General features: G+C 38.4%; 1 protein-coding gene across 1 annotated transcript; it reads right to left on the reverse strand.

Moving 5' to 3' along the window:
• Positions 1 to 901: 901 nt before the first annotated feature.
• Positions 902 to 25,208, reverse strand: SOX30 (SRY-box transcription factor 30). The gene is made up of 5 exons (XM_072630849.1): positions 23,184 to 25,208; positions 21,403 to 21,642; positions 19,803 to 19,982; positions 9,902 to 10,394; positions 902 to 1,920 (listed from the first exon to the last, which is right to left on the reverse strand). The coding sequence occupies exons 1-5, from the start codon at positions 24,391 to 24,393 to the stop codon at positions 1,539 to 1,541; spliced, it is 2,505 nt and encodes an 834-aa protein (XP_072486950.1). The 5' UTR covers positions 24,394 to 25,208; the 3' UTR covers positions 902 to 1,538.
• Positions 25,209 to 26,326: the final 1,118 nt, after the last annotated feature.

A 26,326-nucleotide genomic window follows, 5' to 3' on the forward strand; every position in this document is an offset into this window, starting at 1 on the left:
CTTCTCTTTTCTGTAAAGTTTCATACTCCATTTTTACTTTCCCTACTTGAATCATTGGTCAATGCCTAGCAGCTACCTGCCTGTAAGGTCATAAATTTAAAATAAATCAGATGCACTTGACCAAGAACTTGTTTCTTTCCCTTTAAAATAGAGGCCTGCTTGACCTACCCTGATGCAGAAGACACTAAGGAGTCAGCCATCTGACAAGATTGAGAGGTAGAAAATTTGACAAAATCTATGTGTGCCCAGTCTGAAGATGGGCTCTGCAAAGGACCATGGCTGGTCCCCACTTTTCTTCCTTTTTATTGTGTCTTGAAAACTATCACATTCTGAAACCCAGTTGTCATGGGACTCTTCTGGCAACTGAGACTCTGGTTTTTCCCTTGCCCTTAAAGTCCTTATTTCTTGAACTTCGGTCACCTATGCCCCTGACTTTGGGTGTTTCAATTTAAAATAAGTTAAAATGTGCCATATAATAAAGCCTCACTGGCAGCAGCACATTATTGGCCTGACTGACTCATACATGAAAATCTCCTCCAATTGTTTAAACTGCGAGAATGGACTAGGACAAGTAATCTTTATGAAAGAATTAAAATCACATCCAAATATGTATAGCAAGTTGGAAAATGACATATCTGAATATACAAGCTCCATGTTCCTTGATATCGACACAAATTTTGTCCAATAGAATTTACATGTACAATTCTGGAAGTTACTAAAAAAAGAGTGGCATTTGGAGGGTCAGAAAACTGCTTATCCTGAGACCATTCTTATTTATTTGCATCTCCTTTTTATAGGATACTGCAAAATATTAATGTTTATTTGTGCATCATCCCCAAGCTCCCACTATCCCTTATGTTTTATCAATAGAAACATCCAACAAGAAAAATTTTATCTAAGTTTATTTAAGTGTAACAAAAGTATAACAATGCATACCAAATGGAAGAAATGTCCATAAAAGAGGAGACAAAAATATTTAGAAACAAGAATGACTAGTATGCCAAGTGATCACCCAGGTGCCATTAAAAATACATTTAGCAATTTATAAATGTTACTAGCATAAATTAAATTCAGGAACTTACTCAGTTCACTGCTAAAAGTCATCAAATTATTTTCAAAATATTACATTAGAACTGACAACATCCATAAATATATAAATGTCAAACAAAATAAATATATTAGAATAAACAAATGTATCCTAAGAGAAACTGGAAATCATCACTCATGGCGCCAGAGAAATATTCCATGTTCTCACATAAAATTGTGAGCTAATATTCAAAAATATATTAACAAATCTTGTGTGCAAATTTCTGACATAAAAAGAAACTGTTTCATATCCTAAACATTCCTACTATGAAACAGAAAGAATTCAATTTCACTAGTCAAAACTTTCCTAAAACAGAAATTGCATTTGAATTCGACTCCTCAGATCAAGGCTGAAAATTGTCAGCAAGGCACTCTAGGCTTTTCTCACACCAATTGACCCAAAAGATTTTTAAAGAAATGTTTATTTTCTGTGCTTATCATTTGATTTAAAATTATAAATCCCTGAGCACTTTCTCTTCTTCCTCCTCATCACTGTCAGTTACATTAACCTGCTGGATGCTAGAGGGAGTAGATGCAGGAGCTGTGAATACATTCTCTAAGGCTCCAATGTCCAGTTGAGGCATGGGGTTTAAATATTCCTCCCCACTATGGCTATGGCTGTTATAGTAAGAGGCTCCATCCAGGCTCTCACAGCTTCGAGAATCTTCACTGTGTGTACGTTCATCTGGGTAGTCTCTGAAGGGATAGTCTCTATTTAAGGCAGAAAACATAGCCTCATGCTTTTGGTACCTATCTTCATAATAGCCAAGGCATTCTGGCATTGAACTTGGGAAATTTCCATAGCCAAAGGGAGGACGACTATAAGGACACGTGCTGTAGCAAAAAGATACCAAAAAGGAGTTAACTTGAACCTTTTGTTACATACTGCTTTGCATAAAGACTAAGACAGAAAATTGACTACACCCTCATTTGGATCTAGACTGTTACCAGGGTTGTTTTTCTGAAATCACTTCAAGGATTCATCTTTTTTTTTTTTTTAATGTGGTAAAGTAAGCTCGTGACTGAAATACTCACCATCCCTATTATCTGCTTCATGCCTCTCACCTTTTGACAATCTTGATAAAGAAAAGGGATTCAGGCCTTTCTCTGCTAATGCTACACACCATTTAGGGCTTGGGAGGTGAAAGCATGTACAAGGCATGCTAAGAATTTTGACACTCAGTGAAGTGTGTGACATAACTCTTAATTACTACTTGCATTTAAAGGAAGCTAACAGAGAAAACTTGGCACAATTTTGGTCAATTAATTTTCTTGGGGAAATAAAGGCAGATGAAAATTTGGTTGACATTTTTTAAAGGGCAAAAAAAAAAATAGCATGAAAAATCTATTCACCACCAGCAGAAACTGAAACTCATTGACATCACTCAGTGGTTTTAGTGGGATTCAGTGTTCAGGAGAAACTCAGAGGAACTGAAAAAAAATTATTTTACTACATGTCACCAGAAGAAACTGAAACTCATTGACATGACTCAGTGGTTTTAGTGGGATTCAGTGTTCAGGAGAAACTCAGAGGAACTGAAAAAAATTATTTTACTACATCTCAAGGGAAGACAAAATGAGCAAGTCAGATAATTGCCCTTCAAATCCATTTGATTCAAGGTGAATAAATATTAAAGGTTGGAGACATTGCTCTCTCTTTTCAGAGGCACAGAATAGGAATCCTACAAGGTATGGAAGAGCTGACCCACACGGTTCCCTGTGCTCATGGGCTCCATCTAGTGACAAGAAGATGTTAACAAATTTTAATTGCAAATAGAAGCTGTGTTTTTTTTAATACTCCTCAATCAACTGCTTACTTTTAAAAGGGTTATGTGTAATCTGCATAGTAGGTGGTCAATCCCTAGTGGTTTTCCCAAACCACACCCTCTCCATAGCAGGGAGGGTGTGGTTTATAATTCTGTACCCCAACCCCAAATTCCTTAGTAACTGATCAATAAATGGATAATTTATTAGAATCATCCATTAGCTTAGTAATGTTTTCAGATTTTTCTTCCAGTTGTTACCACCCTAGTGTAGGTCTTTATTACTCCCTGACTACCATTACTTCTTATTACACCTTGACTATTATAACGGTTTAACAACAGTCAAATATGCCTGCTTATATTCTCACTTTCTTACCTGCTTATACAGTTTCTCCCTACCTAACCAGGATTTAAAAAATCCTACCTGTACCTTCAAGTCTTAATTCAAATCATACTTCCCCACTCCCTGCCTCCCTGCACCCCACCTCCCACAAGTCTATAACCACAGCTGGAAGCTGGTGTTCATTCATCAAGTGTATTAATATTGGCTTTCGTTATGATTACAAAGAATTTTATACACATTATCTCATTTGATCTTCAAAGAAAACTGAGGCTCACCAAAATAAATGGGTTTGCCCAAGACCATACAGTTAAGAAGTATCAACTCTTTTGACTCTGAACCTAATGGACTGAAGGATATAAACATGAGTAAGACCTATCTCTGTATATCAGCACATTGGGAGTTCCTCACACTTCCTGTGAGGAAGAGAAAACATACATAAATGACCAAAATATACCTAGTATAGAATAAATGCCATTTAGGGTGGTATGGAGAGTAAGTCATATAGCTGCAGAGAAGAAAGACCTTTCATCTGAGGTGATGACAAAAGGCTTTATGAAGCAATCTCTAAAGGCAAGAGCCAAAGTGGTGGAAGAGAAAGCCCAGGTCTACTGAGCCCAGTCCCAGTCCTGGCTCTGTTGCCATCTGGGTAACTTTGGACAAACCACTTCACCCTTCTGAACCTCAGTTTCTTCATCTGTAAAATGACAATATTAATTCTTACCCTGCCTACCTCTGAACGTGAGGATGAAATGAGATAACATATGTGAAAATGCCATCCAAATGTAAAGAGTCCTTAAGTTCTAAAAGAAAGCCACATTTTAAATGTTGTATTCATGAGATAAACAGTAATACACTCACATTCTGCTCAATTCTCTCAAGGGCTGTTTTGGGCTTGCCTTTGTATCTCTAATGCTTAAGCACTAATATGTTTGTCAAATCCAATCAAATTACTGAGAACAGATAATGTACTTACCTCATCAGACTGTGAGGATCAAATTAAATAACATATATAATAGGCTTTGTAAATCCTAAAGCAGTAAACAAATATCAGCTATTAGTCTTCCACTTCCCTCCTGCATTCTCCCCATAAAAAAAACTAATACTCAAGATCTAAGAAAAGTTCTTTCCTGTGTAGACATTAGCCTTAAGAAGTGTTTCAGGGGCTCCCTGCTGTGGTGCTGGAAGGATGATGCCCAGAAGCATGTGTGGCTGGTAATGCCCTTCAGGAAATTCAAGGTCCAATGGCCATAAGCAATGCCACTCTGTTTCTGACTGGAGCAGAATGGCTATTCATAAGATCTTAGGATCACAGATCTAGGACTGGAAGAGCCTCATTCATTTTATAGATAAGGAAACCCATTCATTGTATAGATAAGGAAACTGAGGCCCACAGAAACCAAGTTAGGCTTCCTACATCATTAACACAGAGACTGATGTGCAGAAATTCATGTAGTTTTTACAAGTTAAGGAGGAGGGAGTTGGTTCATTAAACATTTATTTTTACTGTAGGATATATTTCATTCCAAAGTAATATGTGTTGAACACAAACATATGTGAAGATAACAAAGGCCTAAAACCAGATTCAGTAGCTTCTGTGAAAAGTGACATGCCAAGATTCCAACATATTTCATCATGTAGTGTTTGTGAATAGGATTAATAATAATAGCTAACATTTATTTAGCATCTTACTATGTGCCAGGCACTATGCTAAGTGCTTCACAATTTGGATCTCATTTGATCCTCACAACCACCCTGGGAGGGAGGTGTTATTTTCCCCATTTTCCAGATGAGGAAACTGAGGCAAATAGTCACACAACTATTAAGTATCTGAGATGAGATTTGAACTCAGGTCTTCCTAATTCAAGGCCCAGTGCTCTACCTGCTATACATGATACCTAGCTGCCCCTTGGCAGGAAGGGAAAGCACATGCAGTAACTGACCCTTGCAACAGAACAACTTTAGTGGGAGCTCTCTAAAGTGGCAGCACAATGTGCCTAGATATGGTAAGGGAACTGGAACAGGGAGGTGGTTTGGCATCCCTGTCAAATCATAGAAGACAAAAAAAAAGCATAAAACAAAGATGGAATAAAGGTCTTTCTGAATGTGCAGAATAAGTAGATTTTTTCATAATAAAGGAATTCTGTTTAAAACTCCTTAAATATTCCTTAAAAAGTAAACTGTACAGAATTCAATTTGCTTACTTCAAAAGGACATAAAATGAAATATACTTCAGATCTGATACAATGAGTCCACAACATGCACTCAATTCTTTGTCCTTCTGAAGAGAGCTATTCAGCGTAACTCTTACAACTCTCGATGACCAGAACTCATCATATAGCTGTTTCCAAAGATGCCAACTTCCTCTTACACTTGCTTCTCAAGAGCAGAAAGAGGTATAGATCAGCTACCCCACAGACAATCTATCGTAAGGAACAGAAGGCAGAAGTTTGCAGCATGCCTTACTGGTGGCTTCTGTACCCCTGAAACAGGAAACTATGAGGACTGAGGAAGGACTATGTGCTTTCTATTAGCACTTTAACTGCAGACCCTCAGCATGGTTCTGCTCTGAAGCAGGCAACCTACCAATGACTCAACTGGTCTTTTCTAAATCTTTTCTGTAACATTTTCCTGTCAGTAGCTAAACCGACATTAGACCCAACTTCAAACTTCATTATTCTTTTTCCTCATTTCCCTTCCTTTCATTTCCAATTTCCTCCAGATTTGCAAGTGGACTTGTTTGTTTATAACTTCAAATTGCAAATTTTGTATTCATTCTTACATCAAGCCCAGTCTATTCCAAAACCACCAACAGTTTTTAGTTCAAATTATGAAATTTAGGGGAAGAGGATAAGCAGGGGGATTATTAAGGGAGGGCAGACTGGGGGAAGGGATAATCAGAATGCATGCCATTTTGGGGTAGGAGGGAGTGGAAAGATAGGGAGAAAACTTAGAATTCAAAATCTTGTGGAAACGAATGTTGAAAACTAAAAATAAATAAATTTAAATTTTAAAAAATTATGAGATTACATTATTGTGGTGAGATTATAAAATAGAGTGGAAGACCAAAGTAAAAAAAAAAATCCTTATACGCATAAGATTATTTTTTCTGGGGAATATGCCTATATTTTCCCAAATATCCTGTATTTGAAACCTTTATCTCCAAATGTTCTAGATGTCTTTTGTATCATTTCTTCACTTAGTGGTTTGAAGAGGAGACACTCTAGATCAGAGGTATCAAACACATGTCAAAACCATTTTAAAATATAACTGGAAAACATTTGGCAAAGTAAATAAAACATAGTTGGTGTTAACATGTGGTTTTCTAAGTCAATATGTGTCTGCCAGGATCTTCATGTACAATTTCTATTTGAATCTGACATCATTGCTCTAGATAATTCCTTTTAGCATGGGAAACTTATTTACTTAGTTGCTAAAGAAAGTGAAGAACTAATCTAAGGAACTAGCACACCATGGAAGAAGATTCATTATACACAGTATGAAAAAGGTTATTATAGAAACTGAATGAAGAAGTGAGATGTTGGTTCATAAAAGCAGAAATAAGGATTTCTGAGCTAAATGACGTGTTAAAGTGATCAAACTAATACACTGATCACCTCTTTGCCTTTTAATCTAAACCACGGATTCTTCAGCTTTTTTAGTATCATGGGCTCCTCTGGCATCTGATTAAGCTAGGGAATCCTTTTCAGAATGGTGTTTTTATATGCATAAAATAAAATATACAAGACTACAAAAGAAACCAATATTTTGAAATATGGTTATCAAAAAATTTTTAAAGCAAGTTTATAGATCACAGGTTAAGAACCTTTACTCTACAGACATATCTGCTACAATGATTAAACTATTTTAATTTTATACATCTAATTAGATTAGTTATGGGATAAATTTTTAAAAAGCATAATCCTATGGGAGAAAAGTCTCTCACCCATATTAAATACAGGATTTGAAGAGTAGAGAAATGGGAAAGAAATAATTTAATTAATTTTAAATATCACCTGAGTTTTACTGACCTATCTCACCTAATTAAAAATAAAAAATATCAACCTGTTTCTCTAGAAAAGTACAAAGGATCATATACTGAGCCTTAGGGATCAGAAGGCTAAGGTGCCAATACCAGTGCTGCCCCTTATAGAACCAGCTATGGAACCTTGATCCTCAAGTTTCTCATCTGTAAGATGGAAATAATATCTGCTACTTACCTTACAAGGTTTTTCTGAGGACTGCATGAGACAACATATGTGAAATGTAAGCCCTAAAGCATTATGCATATACAAAAGTTAAAAGACAGGAAAGCAACAGGATGAGGGAGTAATGTGAATATTGGATTTTTCTGTTTAGGAAATCCATATTTTACTAAAGATAAACTTCTCCCTGTACCACTATGGCTTGCTGTTAGACACAATCCTTTGAAATCCCTAAATTAAAAGAAGTCCAATGTGTTAATACTGCTTTAAAAAGTCAGTCTATTTGGTCCTTCAAAAAATACAATAAACATTCAAGTCCTCAGGGTACTTGAGGCCACTATAAAACACTCCAGAATGATGCCCAGTGATCTGCTTTGTAATGTCTGAGAACTTTCAAATTCACATACATTTAGAGTTAGGGAGATAGATCTCACCATGGATTAGCTTAATAAAGAAGGAAACATTCTCTGCCCAAGAATGCCAATACTCTAAACAAAGACCACTTAACTATATAAGCAATTTATGACAGATTTTAAACTTTCCAACAAGGTTTTTCCATATATTTCCTTGCTTCCTTGTTAGTCCTCTAAGGTAATCATCATCTCAACCATGGGGCTATAGGACTCTAACAGGAAGTACCAGTGGAGTACGTTGGGAAAAGCACCACATTTTAAGTCAAAAGACCCTGAAAGATTCAAACACTGGCTCAGTCATTGACTAGCCATGTGACTGCAGGCAAATCAATTCACCTCTCAGTTTCCTCACCTGTAAAATGAGCATAATAATAATTTTACTACCTATTTCACATGAAATAATGCGCTCAAAGGAAAGTAATTTGTAAACTGTGCTTTAATTGTAGATGAGAGCTAAAATAAATTTCTATCTTATGGTCCTCTAAAAAGTCCACAAAACCCTGGTGCGCTTTGTTCCTCTCACACAACATAATAGTATTAAGTTCATAATAATTCTAGCTTTGCAGTTTCCAAAGCATATTTATAGTATCATCTCATTTGACATTTGATATGCTTAATTATTTCCGGTGTAGCTCCTAAAAGCCTTATGGACCCAAAGACTGAAATGGTACTAAGGGTCCAACCTTCAGAAAACAGAGTAATCAATCTTCACCACCTGCTCTGGAAGTTTCTGCTATTTTAACAAGGGATATGAACTAAATAATATTAGAAGACCTTTTAAGGCTCCATAAAATGCTTTATTCATGTATAATACTCATTTCAGCTAAATCCTCTCAATTTATAGAAGGTACTCATTTGCTGAAGGTCAGTTACTCAACTTATTTGAGGGCTACAGGTCTGCACTGGGAAAGTGAAAAAGGCAACAATAAGCAAGCGAGCGTGAGAACAAGGGACATGATCTCTGCCCACTGCCTCTTCTTTTCTTCCTCCATTGGAGGAAACACTGCCCAAGTCTTGGCAATGTATTTAATTTTACAACATACAAAAAGGTAAAAAGGAGAGTCATTTTGGCTTGGAAAACTCAAATTTAGAACATAGATGAACATATTACATTACATAGAATGATAGACTCTTGCCTTGCCCATGTAAACACTATCCCACAGAAGGAAGACACCAGGAAGAAAGATATACCCCAACTCTGAACTTTAGATCCATCTGCTAAAGCAAACATGGAACCTGGTACAAGAAAGCAAACTCAGGGTCCACACCCTCCCTTCCCTATCCCACCCCAATAACTGAAACTCTCTTCTTTTCCACTTTAATTTCCCCTTTTCCTGCTAGGCCTGAAGGAAGGACTTGAAATAAATCAGCCTAGATAGGGTAGGTTCAATTTAACACTTTGTTGCTTCAATAGGTCTTTCTTTTGGTGGAGAGAGGTAGAGCTGGAAGGAGAACATAGAGGTGGGGAAATTGGAGCAGGTGAAGACTTGTATCAGTATAATATTCTGTGATGCTCAGAACCTACCTACACCTACTAACTTAAGAATACTTGATAAATGAAAAGGATAGTGGTATATTTGCAAGTGAACTTGATGTTGCTTTCTCTAAATTATGAACTTCCCTTTCTAGGCTATTTAATAAAAATTAATAGAAGAATCCACCTACATGTAAAAATTTATATAGGAAGCATATGGTGTAGTGAAAAAGAGCACTGGACTTGGAGCCAGGGGATATAACAGGTTTTAGGTCGAACCCTATCTACTTCTCTGCACTGGGCCTCAATTTCCTCATCTATAAAATGAGGGATTTAGACCAAATTATTTCAAAGATACCTTCCAACTCTAAAATACTATGCCTGTATATCTCTGTTCTGAAAATCAATGCATCACAGAATAAGTGAAGTAATAAAGAGTATAACCACATTTGGCCAAATCAGTTTCTCAGAGTGAAAATGGTACAATCATGTTCCCATAATTAACCAAGTTTTTCAAAGATCATTAAGCCTATTCTACATATTGCAGGAGTCTTTGACTTCTGAATTACATTAAAAACATAAGTAACTATTTCTATATAAAAGAAAAACTCATTTGTTACCTTGATGGAAAGTAGTGAGGTCCAGGTAAGAAGTAAGGGTGATGAAAAGAGAATCGAGGAGGTGCACCAAATAATGTGGCTGGGTGACCAATGGGAGGGGGTTGATAGACGTGAGGATGTGGAATGGGTGGAGCCTGAGGAATTGGCCCACTTCGGGGACAAGTAGAAACGCTGGGGTACTCCTTGGGGGGCTGAATGGTAGAGGGGGCAAATCTGGCATGAGCAGTACTTGCACTATTTGGATTTCTATTGGTACTCTCCAAAGAGACTGGGGTCGGTCTCTTGACAGAGCGATTTGCTCCCGAATGCAGACGATGAGTGTCCGTTTGGGCAGGTCCAGCAAAACGCTGTGGTGGAAGAGCTGGACGAAGAGGCAAGCTTGGAGCCGGGACGGCCACCTGAGCAGTGCTGGCAACGCCTGGTTGGAAGAGCGTAATAGGACTCGGACGCTGGACTGGAGGTGTGGGAAGCTGGATAGTAGGTGGGGCTTCACCTTTAAAAATAAAAATAGCCTGTGTCCATTACTAAAATAAAGATACAACTAATCAGAGTAAATAGCTTAACTATATTTCTCCCCAAAATTCTAGAAGAAGGAAATTTCTAGACTAGAATGTGCGTTCTTAGGTCAATTTGGAATAGAAATTGAAAAAAGTGTTTCTGAGAGCAATTCCTCAAGGAAACTAGGGTGAGTGATTTTGGTTAAATATTGGTTTGCTTGATATGATGATACTAGTTTTACTATACTTGAGTCCTAAACTAACTCGAATGCTTATTGAATGAATTGATTCATTTTAACTGTGATTCTATATTTGATTTTGCTAATCCTTCCTCTCCCACAAATGTGCAAATTTGCCAATCAGCCGTCAGCAACTAGGAAGTGTACCATAACAAGCACTATGCTGTAGAAAGTTTGAGGTAAATATGGTTCAGTTAGTCTGATATGAAATTTGATTCTCACTAGTCACCGAGCCTAGAGGAAAGAGCAATAAATTTGGAGTCAGGTTATGAAGGCGATTTTGAGTTGGACCTTAGAAGAATACCAAAAATTGAATCTGAGGGAGAGAAACTCAAAGAAATTAAGATACACTGAGGACAAACTGAAAAACAACTTACAATGAAGAAGAAGGGGCCTATCTGAAAAAAAATTTTGAGGAGAATGTAGTCGGTTATCCTACAAGGAAAAATAGACCAGCAAAAGCTGTCAAGAGATAAGTAGAATAAGTCAAATAAAGGAGAGACTCTCATTTAAAGGTACTAAGGCAACTGTCTATCAACCTAGGAACAGTAGAGAAGTCTGTTGTATTTGCAAGGCATATATCCAAGTCATACCAAAGAACCTCCCAAGACTTGTCCAAATGAATGAGTACTACCTACTTCTAATGCTTCTCATAAGCAAGTGACAATAACAGAAGAAATCTATAAAGTACTGACAATGATTATGAAGTTTTGGGCAAGGAACTGAAGACAACAGGGGCATAAAACATTTTCAAATTTATGGTAAGAGATATAGAAAATTAAAATCAATTTGGGAAATGAGGAACTAGCTAAGAAGATATTGAGAGTGGAATTTGGATTTCTGGGTCACAGCTAATATTATAAGAATGGAGTGAAAATAACAAAGACATTAAGAATCTACTTGCCTCATGTCTTGTACAGCTAATAAAAAGGGCTTTAATAATAAAAAAATAAAGATGGAGGAAGAAACCAATTTCCTATGTATGTCCACTAAGCTAGATATCATAGAAAGTAATCACAATGAAGGAAAGAAATTGAGACTCCCCCCACAATCTCACAGAATATAAAATTCAAGAAAGGAAACAAGTAAGACCCATGCCTCAAATGTCTATGTATAAATATCCACAACAAGTAAAATGAATTAAAATCCTAATGCAAAAAGACAAATTGTACCTCAAAGTCATCACTAAGACTCAATGGCATGAAATCTAGGGCTGGAATATGTCTCTGGATGGATGATCTTTAAAAAGAAACAGGATAGTTAGAGCAGGAGAGAATGGCTGGAAGAAAGTTGTATATTAAGAAGGAATATTCATGTAATGAAATCTGGGATCTAGAGAGGGAGACATTGTGATCAGTGAGGGGTGAGGGGCAGGTTTGTATATTAAGAAGATACCCTCCTCTGAAGAAATTAAGGAACTAGAAGGTTGTACTGTGGGGCAAGCATTTGGATTAAGATCAATAGAGGTAGAAATAGAAGCAATTTTTAATCAGAATATTCGAGGCCATCTGTACAGAAAGAAAATAGTTGAGGAATTCAAGAAACAGATCATAAGCCTGGCACAGAGGTAAAAATTAGTGGGAGAATTCAGTTGCCTAGACAGCTTGCTAGAGTGTGCTCACTTCTCCCCACTCCCTTTCTTTCTCTCTCTATCTGCCAAAAGCAGAGAAGCTAATAATTTCTTAATTTGCCTTCATGAAAATTTCATCCTTCAAAAGATGGAGAAATTCCATTTTGGATTCTCAGTAAAAGAAAATAATTGGTTGTTGGGGTGGGAATAATGAGAATCTTGGGGGTGGGGAATGAATGTTTCCTCTTAGTTTGTGGTGGAGAATAAAAATAAGTATAGGCTAACATGCACCCTAAATTTCAGGAGAATAGATTTCAAAGGGTTCAGAAGAAGAACAGGATGGATTCCCATGGACTACAGAGAATTCTACAGAAGAAATCAGCACTGAAGGGAAATGCCGAAGAATGAAATTCTAAAGATACAAAAGGAAGGAATTCTGATGAGAAAGGAGAAAAGGAATTGCCTAAAGAGATCAACACATAAGCACCGGGAACTCACTAGCCAACTATTATCATAAAAAGGTATGAACAGAGAATGAAGCAAGATCAGGTAAGAAGATGAATACAAAAACATGGCATGGTCATTTTAAAAGTGTCTGCAGTGCTAATGCTCTGAATAACCTGGAGCTGACAAGGAAACTACAGACAATAAGAAGGATTGGGGATGGTGTTTCTTTTTTTAAGTTATAATGGGAGTAGAAGATCAAAGAAGGGCCAAAATTACTGCTTGGGAAGCATGGAGTGATAATAATTGACAACAGAGAAAAACAAAGGCGCCCAATACTTATTTTGCTTCTATTTCCGCTGCCAAATAAAACTGGACAGAACAGAACAAAATGCTAAGGGGAAAGTTGATACCCAAGAAAGCACCTATCTGCCCTTGAAGAAGTCAAGTCACCTGGCCTATTATATACTATGTCTGCAGGTACTAAAAGAACTGGCAAATATGACTGCTGAGAAATCCAGAAACAGGACACAAATGTAAAAGACCAAAAAGGGAAGAGACTAGCTTGCACACTATTGGCTAGTGACCTTGCCTTCAATTCATGGGAAAATTCTACAAGGCTAATTGAGATGTTTAGTGAATATCTGGAAAAGGAAACAAAGGCAAAATACAGCTTCACTGAAAACAAGTTATGGGCTTTTGCTGCATTCTGTCTGAGGGCAGAGTCACAATACGTGGTAAGAGGGAAGGACCTAAAGGGTACCTACTTCCTTCCCCCTCTCTCTTTGAGTCATTTGGACCTGAAAAATGGACCAGAGTCTTTGATCCTTTCATTTCTTCTTTTCCATTCTAAGTGCAAGGAATGGAGTCTCTAGTCTGGCCTAGGAACAAAAGCCATAGGAGTTTAAGAATCCAGGAAGCTAGATTAGATGTTACAGCCAGCCCAACAGCAATGCCGTGAGGAACAAGGGTTCAAGGGATGCCAGTCTAGCAGAAGCTGCCAGTGCTGGCTTTGAATCTGCACTTCTTATGAAGCTAGAATAAAGCAGCTTATTTTTCTTCAGGTTACACGTTACAAGCTCTTTATCAGAGCCATAAATGTCACCAGGAAAGAATATCCACTACTAGTCAGAAGGAAAGAGAAAAAATTGTGGCAGTTGGTGACTCTTTGCTGAAGGGAATCAAGATGGCCACAGGTCCATCTGACATGAACACTGAAAATGTATACTGTCTTTCTATAAGTGTCTCCAGAACATGATGGACAGCATCCTCAGACTTGCCAAAACTGATGACGACTATGCATTTCTGGTAACTGATGTGAAAAAAGTGATTCTACCTGAGAGGATCAAGAAAGCATTACTAAGGATTATGAAGCATTGGTTGAGAAACTGAAGACATTACGGGTACAGGTGCTTTTTCAAAAATCACTATGGAACTGAATATAGAGGCCTGAGAAAAGAAAGGTAGATTTGGGAAGTAATTAATACTTTAACATTTCAAAAATTCATGATTTTAAGGTTGTAGATACTCCTTTCATCAATATAGACTACAACTCCTTCATGGTTTAGTAGACTGGCTTTAAGACTTTCTGCAGGCTATGATACATAAATATAATGGAAGACCACTGTGCTATAAGAAACAGTGAAGAGGACAGTTTCAAAGACACTTGAGAAGACTTGAATGAACAGATGCAAAGTAAAGTAGCTCCAATCAAAGCAATGGTAAACCATGCAGAAGGTGGGATTTTAGCTGGGACTTAAAGGAAATTAGGGAAGCCAGGAGGCAGAGATGAAAAAGGAGGCCATTCCAGGCATGGATGATAACCAGTGAAAATGCTTAGTGTTGAGAGATGAAATATCTCATGTAAGGAAAAGTCCATGCCACTAGACTGAGGAGTGAGGTATAAGAACAGCTATGCAGAAGGAGGGAAGATTGTTATAAATGACTTTGAATGCCACCACTCTGGTGTAGGTCCTTACCACACTTGGATTTCTGTAGTAGTTTGCTGGTTAGTTTGCCACAAGTCTCTTCCTTCTTTGGTCCATCTTTCATCCAGCTGCCAAAGTGCTATTTCTAAAGCACAGGTCTAACAGTTTCACCCTCCTGTTCAGATTTACAGACAAACAATACGAGAAGGGATAGCCAATGCACTGGGTAGAAGAGCCAAGATCCAAAAAGATTCTGATAGGCTAGCAGAGTAGGCTAAATTTAAAAAGATCACCTTCACTACAGATAAAATCTTATACTAGGATTCAAAAAATCAATTTCACAGGTACAAGTATACATAGGATTGGGAGTATAATTTATCTAAAAAAAGATCTGGGGTCTTCAGCAGACTATAAACTCAGTATGAGTCAGCAGTGTATGCAATCTTTAGTTACATTAAAAGAGGGATAACTTCCAGGAGGAGATGCCAGCTCTCTGGATCTTATTCTGGGGTGAGACCACACCCCCAATTCAGAAAGTGCATTGATAGGCTGAGAAGGCCCAAAGGAGAGAAACCATGATCATGAAACCATTTAAGCCCCAGTTCTATAAGAGAACTAAAGAACTTGGGGATGTTTAACTTGGAGAAGAAAAAACTCCTGGGGGCCATGATAGCTCTCTTTAAGTATCTGATGTGATGTCAAATGAAAACAATATTAGAACTGTTCTTTTTGGTCCAAAAGGCCAGAACCCAGAGCAATGGATGGAAATTGCTAGACTTGATATCAGGAAAAGCTTCCTATTATTTAGTCAGGAGCCTTCAAAAGTGGAAGGTGCTGTTTTGAGAGATAACAAGATGGAGGACTACTTCTGTGATACTGTAGTGGGGACTTATTTGGGGAATGAGTTAGAGTAGATGATCACCAAGGCATCTTTCACCTCAAAAAAATTTGAGATTCTGTTATCCAGGTTTGAGTCCTGCTTCTATCACTTACTATTTATGTGAACTTTGACAAGGCACCTATTTTAAGTATCTGTTTCCTTGCCTGTAAAATAAGAGTAACAAGAAAGAGGCATTTCAAGGATTCCTTTTGCTGCCACAAATTGTTACCACAGGTAGAAGGAATATAGGAAACATAAGGATGTATTTCAGTATATGGATTTCCTCATGGCTTCTTCATGGCTTCACTGTGTACTCCCTTCTCATTCTCCAGAAGAAAGAGGCTTTAAATCTCCAGAATGGTGCACCTCTGAGAGGGGCATTCGCTTACCTCTGTGTCATGACACTCTATAGAACTTTACAGAGACACAATGTAGGCCTCCCACACTCCCTGGTTACCAATTGGAGTACTGAAGCCTTGAGTTGGAGCAGATGATCTCTACAGTGTATGTATCCCAGTTCCTAAATCCTGTGCTGTCTCCTACTTTCTCCTCAGCTGACTTACTTTTTCATTTGGACAAGAATGGTTTTCTGTAGGGAAGGGCAGCTAACTCAAAGTTCCTAAGATAAAATACTTCATTAATAATACTAAGAGGTACTGCAGCACCTCCCTGAGAGAAACTCATGATGGCACAGTACCCTTTTACACTAAAAGGGTTCTTCTGAGGGAGGAAAAGCCCAAAGAATAGACAGAAGCAGGAGGTGGCAATGAGAGTTTCAATCATAAGATGCACAGACAACGAAGTCTTCACTACCACAATTACTACTTGGGGGTTTTCCTAGGTTGAATGGTTCTAGTATATGTGAGTATCAATGAGTAAGGTAGTAAAATGGTGAGCTCCCTTAAGATCCAGTTTAGGTTGCTATAAAGAAAAATGAATTCTAAAACTTCTAGGAAGTAGTCCCTGAAATAATGCCAGTCCATATGCAAGAACTGTGAAACAGCTCCAATTTCTTAGTACTTAGATGAGGTAATGGCAGAAAAAGAATTTTATAGACACAGTAAAAAGAAACTGGTGGACCTTTTGAGAAAGGTGTAACTTCTTCTGGGACTAAGTCAAAATGGCAGAATTTTTACAAGTGATAAATAAAAAGGTTAGCAAAGCAGTTTTAAAAACTAAAAATTTATGGAAAGCCAATGAAGACAAAGTATAATGATAGTGGTGAAGAAGTCTGAAAGAAATCCAACAGCAGGATGGAGAAATATGGAGGAAACAAAGGAATAGACCTACTAATCAGATGTGAAAGATGGCAAAAAAAAAAAGTGGCCAAAAAAAAAAAAGGCAGAGTCAAAATATTTAAATACCTTAATGAAAAATCCTGACTTCTTTAAAACAGAATGACTAAAATGCCTGGTTGGAGGCATTATAAAGATCAAATATCTGTATTTGTTATCCCAGATAATATCTCTAGGATATGATGTTGCCATTCTATAAATTGTATGGAATGGATTTAGAGATGGGAGAACAACTGGGAAAATGGTAATATATTCTATGATAATATACTATAACATAAAACTTTTAACAGATGGAAAGAGTACTGCAGAATCTTTTTACAAGACTTTGAAGTATTTGATAAATGTGTAGTAACAGAATTACACCACTGGCTACTTGATAAAGAAAATAAAACTAAGCTGGACTTTGGTGACATTTAGTATGCTGGATTACAGAGCACTAAGGAGCACTTTAACCATCCATATATATGAACTGGCTGAGTACTTTAAGAAGTTGAATAGAGGTAGCAAAATGTCTTGTATGAGACAATGATTAGCTTCTAGAACAAATCATTGTACAGTCCACAAGAAAAGAAAATACACTAAATTCTGGGTATTAGAAAAAACTGGTGTCAAATGTAAGATAAATCTGAGAATAATAACTCATTTCAATGTAACTAATCAGAGAGAACACCCAAAAAAATCATACGATTATTCAGTTTATTTTTTAAAGTGTTTTCAGAAACAAATCTAAAAAGATATAATTCAAGTAAGAAAATCATATGAAATGTGGAGAATGTTTAAAAATATCACACTGGCAATCTAAACAAAATGTATACCAAAGATCAAAGAGACTGGGCTAACTGGAAAAGAAGGGGGAAAGGAAAAGATATCTACCAAAAAAGTAATAAAGTCTGCCTAAGTAAGGAGAACAGAAAAGCCCTCAAAGATCAAGGAAAATTAGCTGGGGGAAAAAATCAAATTCAAGGAGGACTTTCTGAGGAACTTGAAAGCTAATATTAAAAAGTTCTTTGCAGACATCACAAGCAGGAGGCTCACTGGACCATTATGGCACAAATGGCAGTACTCAGTGATGAAAATGATATACCAGAGATTCAATAAGTTCTTTGCTATAGTCTTTACTAAGAAAAAGCTTCAGAAGACTTCCTAATATTTTTCACAGCCATCAAGCCAAAAATATTAAAATAAATGTTCTAGATCCAAGATCTTTAACTTTTTGGACTCCTCTGAGATTCTGGTGAAGTCTTTGGACTCCTTCTTAAAATAATGTTTTTAAGGGCATAAAACAAAATACAGAGATAGGATTACCAAAGAAACTGATTATACTGACAGAATCGTCAAAATATTTTTAAAAATAAATTCACAGACATGTGAAATCTATTCATAGACCCCTGGGGTCTGTGGTTTCCAGAGTAAAAACACTTTTTCTAGCCCCCATTTGCAAACTGCATGGTTTAGAGGAACTAAAAAGTACAACCACAAAACTGCTGGCTAAAATACATAATCTATTGTTGCCAATTATCACTGTGCCAGATAACCAGGGGGATATCAATATGACTTTTAGCTATAGGAATGTCCCCAGATATGATCCTTGAAACTATAGACTGATAAATATCACTTCCCTTGCTTAGAAAGCTAGTAAGATTTACAATATCATATTACAACAGTGAACATAACCTGGTACAAGAAAGGTAAAATGACTTTTATATGGAAGAATTGCAATTCACTAATTATACTGTTATTTGGGGGGCAGAGATGAAAAATTGAGGACTATCGATAGATGCACGGCTAAAGACAGGAAGCAAAAGAAAGACAGGGAAGAGGCAGTCAGGTACAGTGAAAAGAGACGTAGATTTAGAGTCCAAGGACTTCAATTCAAATACTGACTTTTCAATTTGGTACCTCTTAACTTTGAAAAATCAATAAACTTCTCTAGTCTTCAATTTCCTCATCTTATAAAATGAATGTTGTACTAGACTACCTTAACATCTGTTCCAGCTTTAAATGCAGTTTAGTGGAAGAGAAGAACATGTTTCTGGATAAATAAGTGTTAATAATGAGATACCTGCAAAGATTTTGGATAGAATTAGTCCTCATAAATTATCTAAGAAAATACAGTAAAATGTTCAAGTTTAGTCTGGAAAGATGATGAGAGAAATGAGATTAATGTCCATAAAGTCATGAAAAGCATGAAGAAAGTGGATATAGTCTTATTCAACATTTTGACATTAATGTAATTAGGGAATATCACTTGATACTTGAAGGAAATGTTTTGCAACATGGAAAAAAGTTTGAAACATTAGGCAAATCCAGGGAGCATATTCTAAAACTTAAAAGAAAATAAAAACATAAACAGAGTCAAAAAGAATAAATTAAAATATGGCAAACCTATAATCTGTTATTTAGAAGCTAGTTATCCTAACTTTTTGAAGTTAATAGTAAAACAGTTGTTTTACCCTACTCACCCCCTGTTCCCTCTCTCCTCCAACACAGCACTAATCTGAATCAATATGAAAACTTGTATAAGCAAAAGATTGGCATGTTGTAGCCAGTAAAATTACAACACAAAAGCAACTATAGCGAACAAAGCAGATATTTAGCTGGATAACAGGTTAATTATCTCACTTTATTAAGACAATAAAAAATCTTTCATGATCTCAAAGGATAAGAATTTTCATGAAATATCTTCAGAATGTTTTTTAGATCACATTGTAAGGGATTCTTTCTTTAATGATATGGAATGAAGAGACTCCCATTTCCTTAGTCATTCCCTGTACTGTGTATATAATCCTTGTGTTCATCTAGCTGAAACATGATTTTCTTGAAAGATCTAATTTATTTTACATGAAATGTCTGTTACCCATTTGAAAATCTAGTGCTTTAATATGGATACAAATTCTATTGGAATTTTTCAATCAGTTGTTAATCTTATCTTCCTCATTTCTAGTTGTTTCATCAAATTCTAAAATGTTAGTGTATTATAATTTTAAAAGTAAAACCTGCATTTACAGCTATAAAAATAATTGATATTCAACAACAAAATTAACTCACCAACTGGATGAGTGATAGTATTCTGTAGGCTGGGGATAACCACAGAGTATGTAGGTGAGCGATAAGGATAAATTGTTGTTGGATTTGTAGAGATGATATTCTGCGTAGTACCAGAAAACACAGTGGACACACTTAGGGGGAAGCGTTTTCGCTTGCCTGGACGTGGTTGATAAACCCAACCTATGGAAGATTAGATACTACTTGTAATTTGAATATATATACTATACCTGTGCTCTGACATAACTGTTATTTATACTTGAAAAAAAGCAAAATATCCTAACCATAGCAGACAAATATACTATTCTGTGTACTTAAACTTACTTTACAAATATAGGCTTTTAAAATCTTCTGAGTAGTAGCCACTGTAATTCATATTTAAAGAAGAAGCAACTGAAGTATAGAAAAGTTGAATGTCTAATGCAATCACATACTGCCAGTGGTAGAATCAAGATAAAAGACCATAAGTGAGGGTTCTGAAGTTATTCATCTACCTAAAAGACAATGTTCCAAATTTATAAAATATTACTTGCCTTGTGTTATCTCATTCCATGAAACATAACTACTTATGTTTTATAATGGTTGTTTGTGCCTAGTCACTTTTGGGGGTGAAGGGGTCTGACTAAAAGAAAAAGGAGATCAATATCCTACAAATTCTTCAATTCAACAAACTTTGTAGACCCATTTGCCATACCAGTGAGGATTTAAACAAGCTTAATCTTACTATCCTCACTGTAAGAGGGAAAACAAACTCATTCCATATTATGTAGTAGCTGGGAAAAATGCATCAATTCAAATGGCAAAACAATGTTCTGATAATTACATGATATTGGAAGGCAATATGATGACAACTCCCTTTACCCTTACAGGCTCACTTATATATGGGTGCATTAAATATTATTCTCCTTTGCAATAACTAACGATTTACTTCCTACATAGCTTTGCAAAGTTGAAATCGGAACATAAATTTCACTTTTCTAAACCCAAAGAAAATTTAACAAACCTTTATATCTTTCCCATGTGTTTTTTTTTCTACATAGAAGCTACTCAAGAGATTTAACAAGAAACTCTTTAATCTTGTATACAATATTTTAGGAAAGCCTATATAATACAATGATACTCCACCCCACTCCCAGCTGTAGCAGCTGATAAGTTTAAGGATAAATACCCCTTGGTGTGGTTTTACCAAGCTTTCTTATGCCTGAGGTAGCTAAATTTTATCTAATTACTACAGTGACCAAAGGCAGCAAGTTATAGTAGATGGATAGCTGGCCTGGAAACTAAGATCTGTTTAAGTGGTGCCTCTGACACATTATGACTTTGTGACTCTGGGCAGGTCACTTCTCAGGATTAAGACTGTTTCAGAGAAAGTGCTGGCCTACATTGATAGAGGGAGTTTCCTCACCTGGAAGTCCCATATGCTAATGAAATCACATGTCCTGTCCCTATCTCTACTACAGTAGGTTAGGCACCACTTCTTGAATTAGTAGCCTCATTAAATAATGAGATAAAGAATGAAAAAATTTCATCTCAGTCTCAAATATTAACCCAATATCTGAATTCAAAGAAAATATGAAAAAAGATTTGTCTTTCTTTTGATTACCAGGAAATTCTTCTCTGTGCTTTTCTTTAATTTTTTGTGCTTCATCATAATAAGGTTTCTTTTGTTCTTCACTAAGTTTGTTCCACTCTAATCCAAGCTGGACACTGATTTCTGCATTGTTGGCTGCTGGGTTAGCTTTGGCTAGTGCTGGCCGATGGATTCTTGCCCAGACCATAAATGCATTCATGGGTCGCTTCACATGGCCATTTCTGTCTTTACTGAAGGGAGTATCAGGTATTCCTACATGATAAAAATCAATAAACTGAATTAATGTAGGACAAACATAGGGTTTTGGATAAGAAAGTACCACTATTTCCATCAACTCTATTATTTATAAAGCATCTGGAGAAAATCCAAACTATACTTAGGAAAAGAACGGCCAGTATTCTAGAACTTACAACCCCTGAACTCACCATTCTAAACTGTAGCTTAGAATGACTCTTCTTTTCCTCAACAGAGAACAATATACTTGTTGAAAACACAAGTAACCTATTGGCTTATTATTTCTATGAGCTATACCAATACCTCAAAAATGATTGATGTCCAGCTTTTTCCCATTAATAATATCCCTTACAATAAACTAGTGGGTATTTATGGGAGCAAAATGAGTTATAATCATCTGTTCTTCACAGCTTAAGTTTAATTAGTAGTACTAGTCTCATTTCCAGAGATTGATTGAATCATAGACAAATGAAAAGAACTGATTTACTGTCCTTGAGCAAGTCCCTGATCATAGCAAGGACTGAATCTACATCTCTGGAAGAGATCATTAACCAACATTGCCTCAACTCCCTCTCACTTTTGTTTTGTTTTTACAAAGGAGATCTTGACTGAAGCAAGGATACAAGAAAAAAAAGCAACCAAGAATGCTTAAGGACAAATTAAAGAAGTAGAGTGGTAGAATAATAATTAATCAATCTTAATAAATGTTAGGTGACTGATAGAAAAGGAAATTGGAATGGAGAGAGAAATTAGAAATAATAACAACAAAAATAGAAACTAACAAAAGAAGGGGTAAAGCTAACATGAGAAATGGTATTATAAATATAAACATTGTAGAACATTCAGCCTGAACTAATGAGTAACAATTAATCATTGCTAAGTACTGAAATACTGGACGGAAATATTTATCTTCTTTGCTAGCAGGATGCTGGTAATTACAATCTATTCCTTCAGAATAGGTTTCTAATTTAAGAAATTTGGCAATAACTTATACAGAGATATTTCCATTCCTTAATTATTTTGTTTTTAAATGGAATAAATGCTAGCTACAAGGTTCAAGTGTTGTTCTAAGAAGAAAGTATATCAAAGATTGATTTATCTTTAAAAATGTAGGAATAATCTTAAGTGTGTGCTATTCATTGTAACCAGTTTGCCTTAAACTTATTTTTGTTTCACCCTTCCCGCTACAATGTGAAAGTTTATAGTTACATATTAACTACCAGTTTCAAAATATATCAATTTGCTGTAGTACTCCTTTGAACAAAAACCCATCATGCACATTATGTCTAACTAAGGTGTTTATATTTCTGCTTAGGTGCATTTTAAAATTATCTCTAGATCTTGAAATAGATGTTTTTAGGATACACCTGTTTTCGTGTATTACTGGAAAATATACAGTTCGATCTTCAGAAGTGATACCTGTGCAGACTTTATATTGCAAAAGAATCAGAGGTCCATCAATTTTTTTTTTCTAGTTTTTGCTTCTGAATTGCTGAAATGTCAGCTATGGGGTAACATGGACGAAGCTTTGAAAACCATATTCCCCTGCTGTCTAATACCTGCATCTGAGGGAAGCACGGTGAGAGGGACATCTTTGGTTTCAATCTTTACTGAAGGCTCCAGTAAGGATTGCATTTTTATAGGCACTGGTGTCAGAGGCACCTTAGTCAATCTTATCAGCTCTGAAGGTGGAGGTCCCTGAAACTGGATTCTGGCCCCGGGGGGTACAGTATGAAGAGTCAAAGGGATCCTCAGATCTTGGGAATGGGGGCCGAATCCACCGGGAGGCTGCGCCAAAATGACCTCCTTGCTGGAGTGGACCAGGCCGTTGGACGCAGGTGGCTTGACTTGCGCAGCGTCCTTGCCATGCCGGCAGTCCTCAAGCGTCCTCTCGGGCTCCTCAGTTTTGATGGCTCCTTCTCTCACAGACCCAAGGCTCTTGCTCTCCCCGCTGTTTTTGGCCATCTCCCGCCTGCTCTCCTCTGCCTCTGCCTTGCTGCCCTTCTTGTCCTCCGCTCTGCGGCTATCGGCGGCTGGGCCCGGACCTTCGCCTTTGAGCCCTCTGGCAGCCCTCTGGCCCCCCTCGGCCCCCCTTCTTCCCGGGGGCTCCTGCCCTGCTCCTTCCCTGGCTGACGACTCCTGCTTCTCAGCCTTCACCTGCAGCACCCGGCTCGCAGGGATGTGCTGGGGCGGCGGCGGCTGCTCCCCCCTACAAGCCGCCCCCTCCCCGGACACCAGGGCAGGGGGCAAGAGCAGGAGCTGCTCGGACTTCACTTGCACCAGCCTGGCCGCGCCAGACGCCGCAGGGGCCGCGGAGGGGTGGGAAGGCAGGGCCAGGGGCGTCGCAGCCTCCTCGGCGGCGGGGGTCGGATGCAAGAGCAGGATGGAAGGAGGAGGAGGGAGCAGAGGGGGAGGCGGGGGAGGCGGCGGCGGGGGGGGCTGCTCCGCCTTCACCTGCAGGAGCAGCCGGCCTCGAGAAGGGGGCCCGCCCGCCCTGGAGGGGGGATGCAGCGACGAGGGCTGATCCCCTGAGGCTTGGCACGGGGAGGGGCTTCGGGGCCCGGGCCCCAGGCGGGGAGCCGGGGGGCACGGAGTCGGCAGCTGAGGGGGTTCGGCGGGCTGGCGGCAGGGGGCGCCCTCGGTGGGAGGCTGCGAGAGCAGCGGGGGCAGGGCAGGGCGGAGCGGACGCGGCAGGGACCCCCGCGGCAGTTGGCGGGGCGGCGGCGGTGGCGGTGCCTGCGGCGGAGGCTCCGGCCGGGCTCTCTCCATGGGGCTGCGCGGGGGCGGGGGAGGCCCGGCCCGCTCCCGGATTGTGAGCTCAGCCGTTTGTTGGCGACCCCCCCTTTCGGTTAAGACCCTTCCAAACCCTTTGCTACCCAGAACGCTACGCGGTTCAAAATGCAGCGCCCCGGGCCGGCGCCGTCCAATCACAAGCTGGGGGGAACCCTAGCCGCTCCAGTGATAGGCGCGCTTCCCCTTCCTCCTCCCCCCCCTTCCTTCTATGGACTGCGCCTCGCGCTGGGCCCTCGAATCACCGAGGCCGGCACGTGCGCCCCATTTTTCTCCCTCTCTCTCCTGGAGTTCTCTCCTGGCCGTTGTCCGTAGTTACCCACTTGCCCGGCAGGGGCGCCCGACAATGGCGTTGCCGTGGGGACGTGGAGGTTCTAGCCATTGCCCCGGGGCTCAGCCCGCGTGCCCTTTACACGTGGTGGTAGAAAGGGTTGCGCCCGTCCCTGGCCGGGCCCGTGGAGCCGATGCAGGATGGGTCGAGGCCCTGGAGTGAGGGATGGAGGCAAAGACTTTATAATTACCATTTGGCACCCCAAAAGGAAAAGAAACCTCCAACCACTTTACATTCTGCATATCTTGTGCCCTGCTTAGGGAAGATAAACTTTTACTTCGTGCAAGAACTCGTACATCTTTGGCAAACATCTAACTGAATTCATCTTCAAGTAAGGAAACCTTTGAGTCAGTATTGTCACTTTTAAGGCAGACAGAACAAGAGAAATTCAGCATTGATTTCCCACCATTAATATGTGGTTTTGGTTTAAATCTGAACGCTGGTCTATAAAAGTAGGATTCCAAAGCAGTTGGGATTACCAATTTTTTTTTTTAAATTAAAAGATCATAATTGGAGTAAAAAAAAAAAAACACCGTGGTCTCAAGGGTGTAATCTGTGATGTTTGATAGGTAAAATCACTTACCTTCACTGAATTTCAGGTCCTATTCTCACTACTACCAGCTTAGAGCAAGCTGTCATTATCTTTTGATAAATTAACTAATTAAGTGCATTATTGTTCTAACTGGTTTCTCCAATATCGATGTCCTCTTTATATCTCCACTCCCACATAATCAATTTGGCTTATCTGCTTTTGGATTTCAAGGAACAGAGATACAGTCATGCCCACCTCTAATTTAACTACACAGCTTGTTAATAGTATATACAGTACAGGCAGAACATTTACTCATGTATAAGAAATCATGTATTTTCCTCTCACTCACTCTTGGTCTTTTCTGAGAAATTAAAAGGATGCCCAGGAAATCAAAAACAAAAGGGAAAAGGTCTGTAGACTCTTTTTCTACTGAGTTAGATAGTTAGATAACCCCAGAAGGGTAACTATTACTCTTTTCAAGATTCTAGAGGTAACCCTTTTGGTAGCTCTCTTCCTAATCTTCTAGCCCATGAGCCCTCATTGACGTTCTTCCCCTTAACCCTACCTCCAGCAGACTCAGTACTTCTTTAATAAAAGAATTCACTCAAATATCATAAAATGAAGAGAAGTTACAAAGGCATTTGCCTCAAAACCAGAGGTATATTGTCCCACAAATATACACAGAGCCTGTGGGGTTGAAACAGTAGACACAAATTTAAAGTACAGTAGTAGTAAAAACCACACATAGGAATAAACAGGGCTAAGGCAATTCGCAATTCCAGAACTACAGGGCCTCAATGTTCTTTCTCCAGAAAGTCCTCGCAAAGTTCACTTTAGGGTCTGGTGTTGGTGATGGATCCAGAGTTCATACGAGCTATTTTTCCAAAGGCAAGGCACCTCAGTTAAATGAGTCACTTAGACTCACTTAGATATTTTGGAGACATGTCCAGATGAAATAATTCATTGCTGGGCTGATCAAACAAGTCACTTGGCCTGATCTTCACCAGGCTTGGCTGATGATGGGTAGGAACTAGAAGGTTGGTTAGCCC

The sequence above is a fragment of the Notamacropus eugenii genome, chromosome 1 (genome assembly GCF_028372415.1).
Source record: "Notamacropus eugenii isolate mMacEug1 chromosome 1, mMacEug1.pri_v2, whole genome shotgun sequence".
Classification (NCBI taxonomy): Eukaryota; Metazoa; Chordata; class Mammalia; order Diprotodontia; family Macropodidae; genus Notamacropus; species Notamacropus eugenii.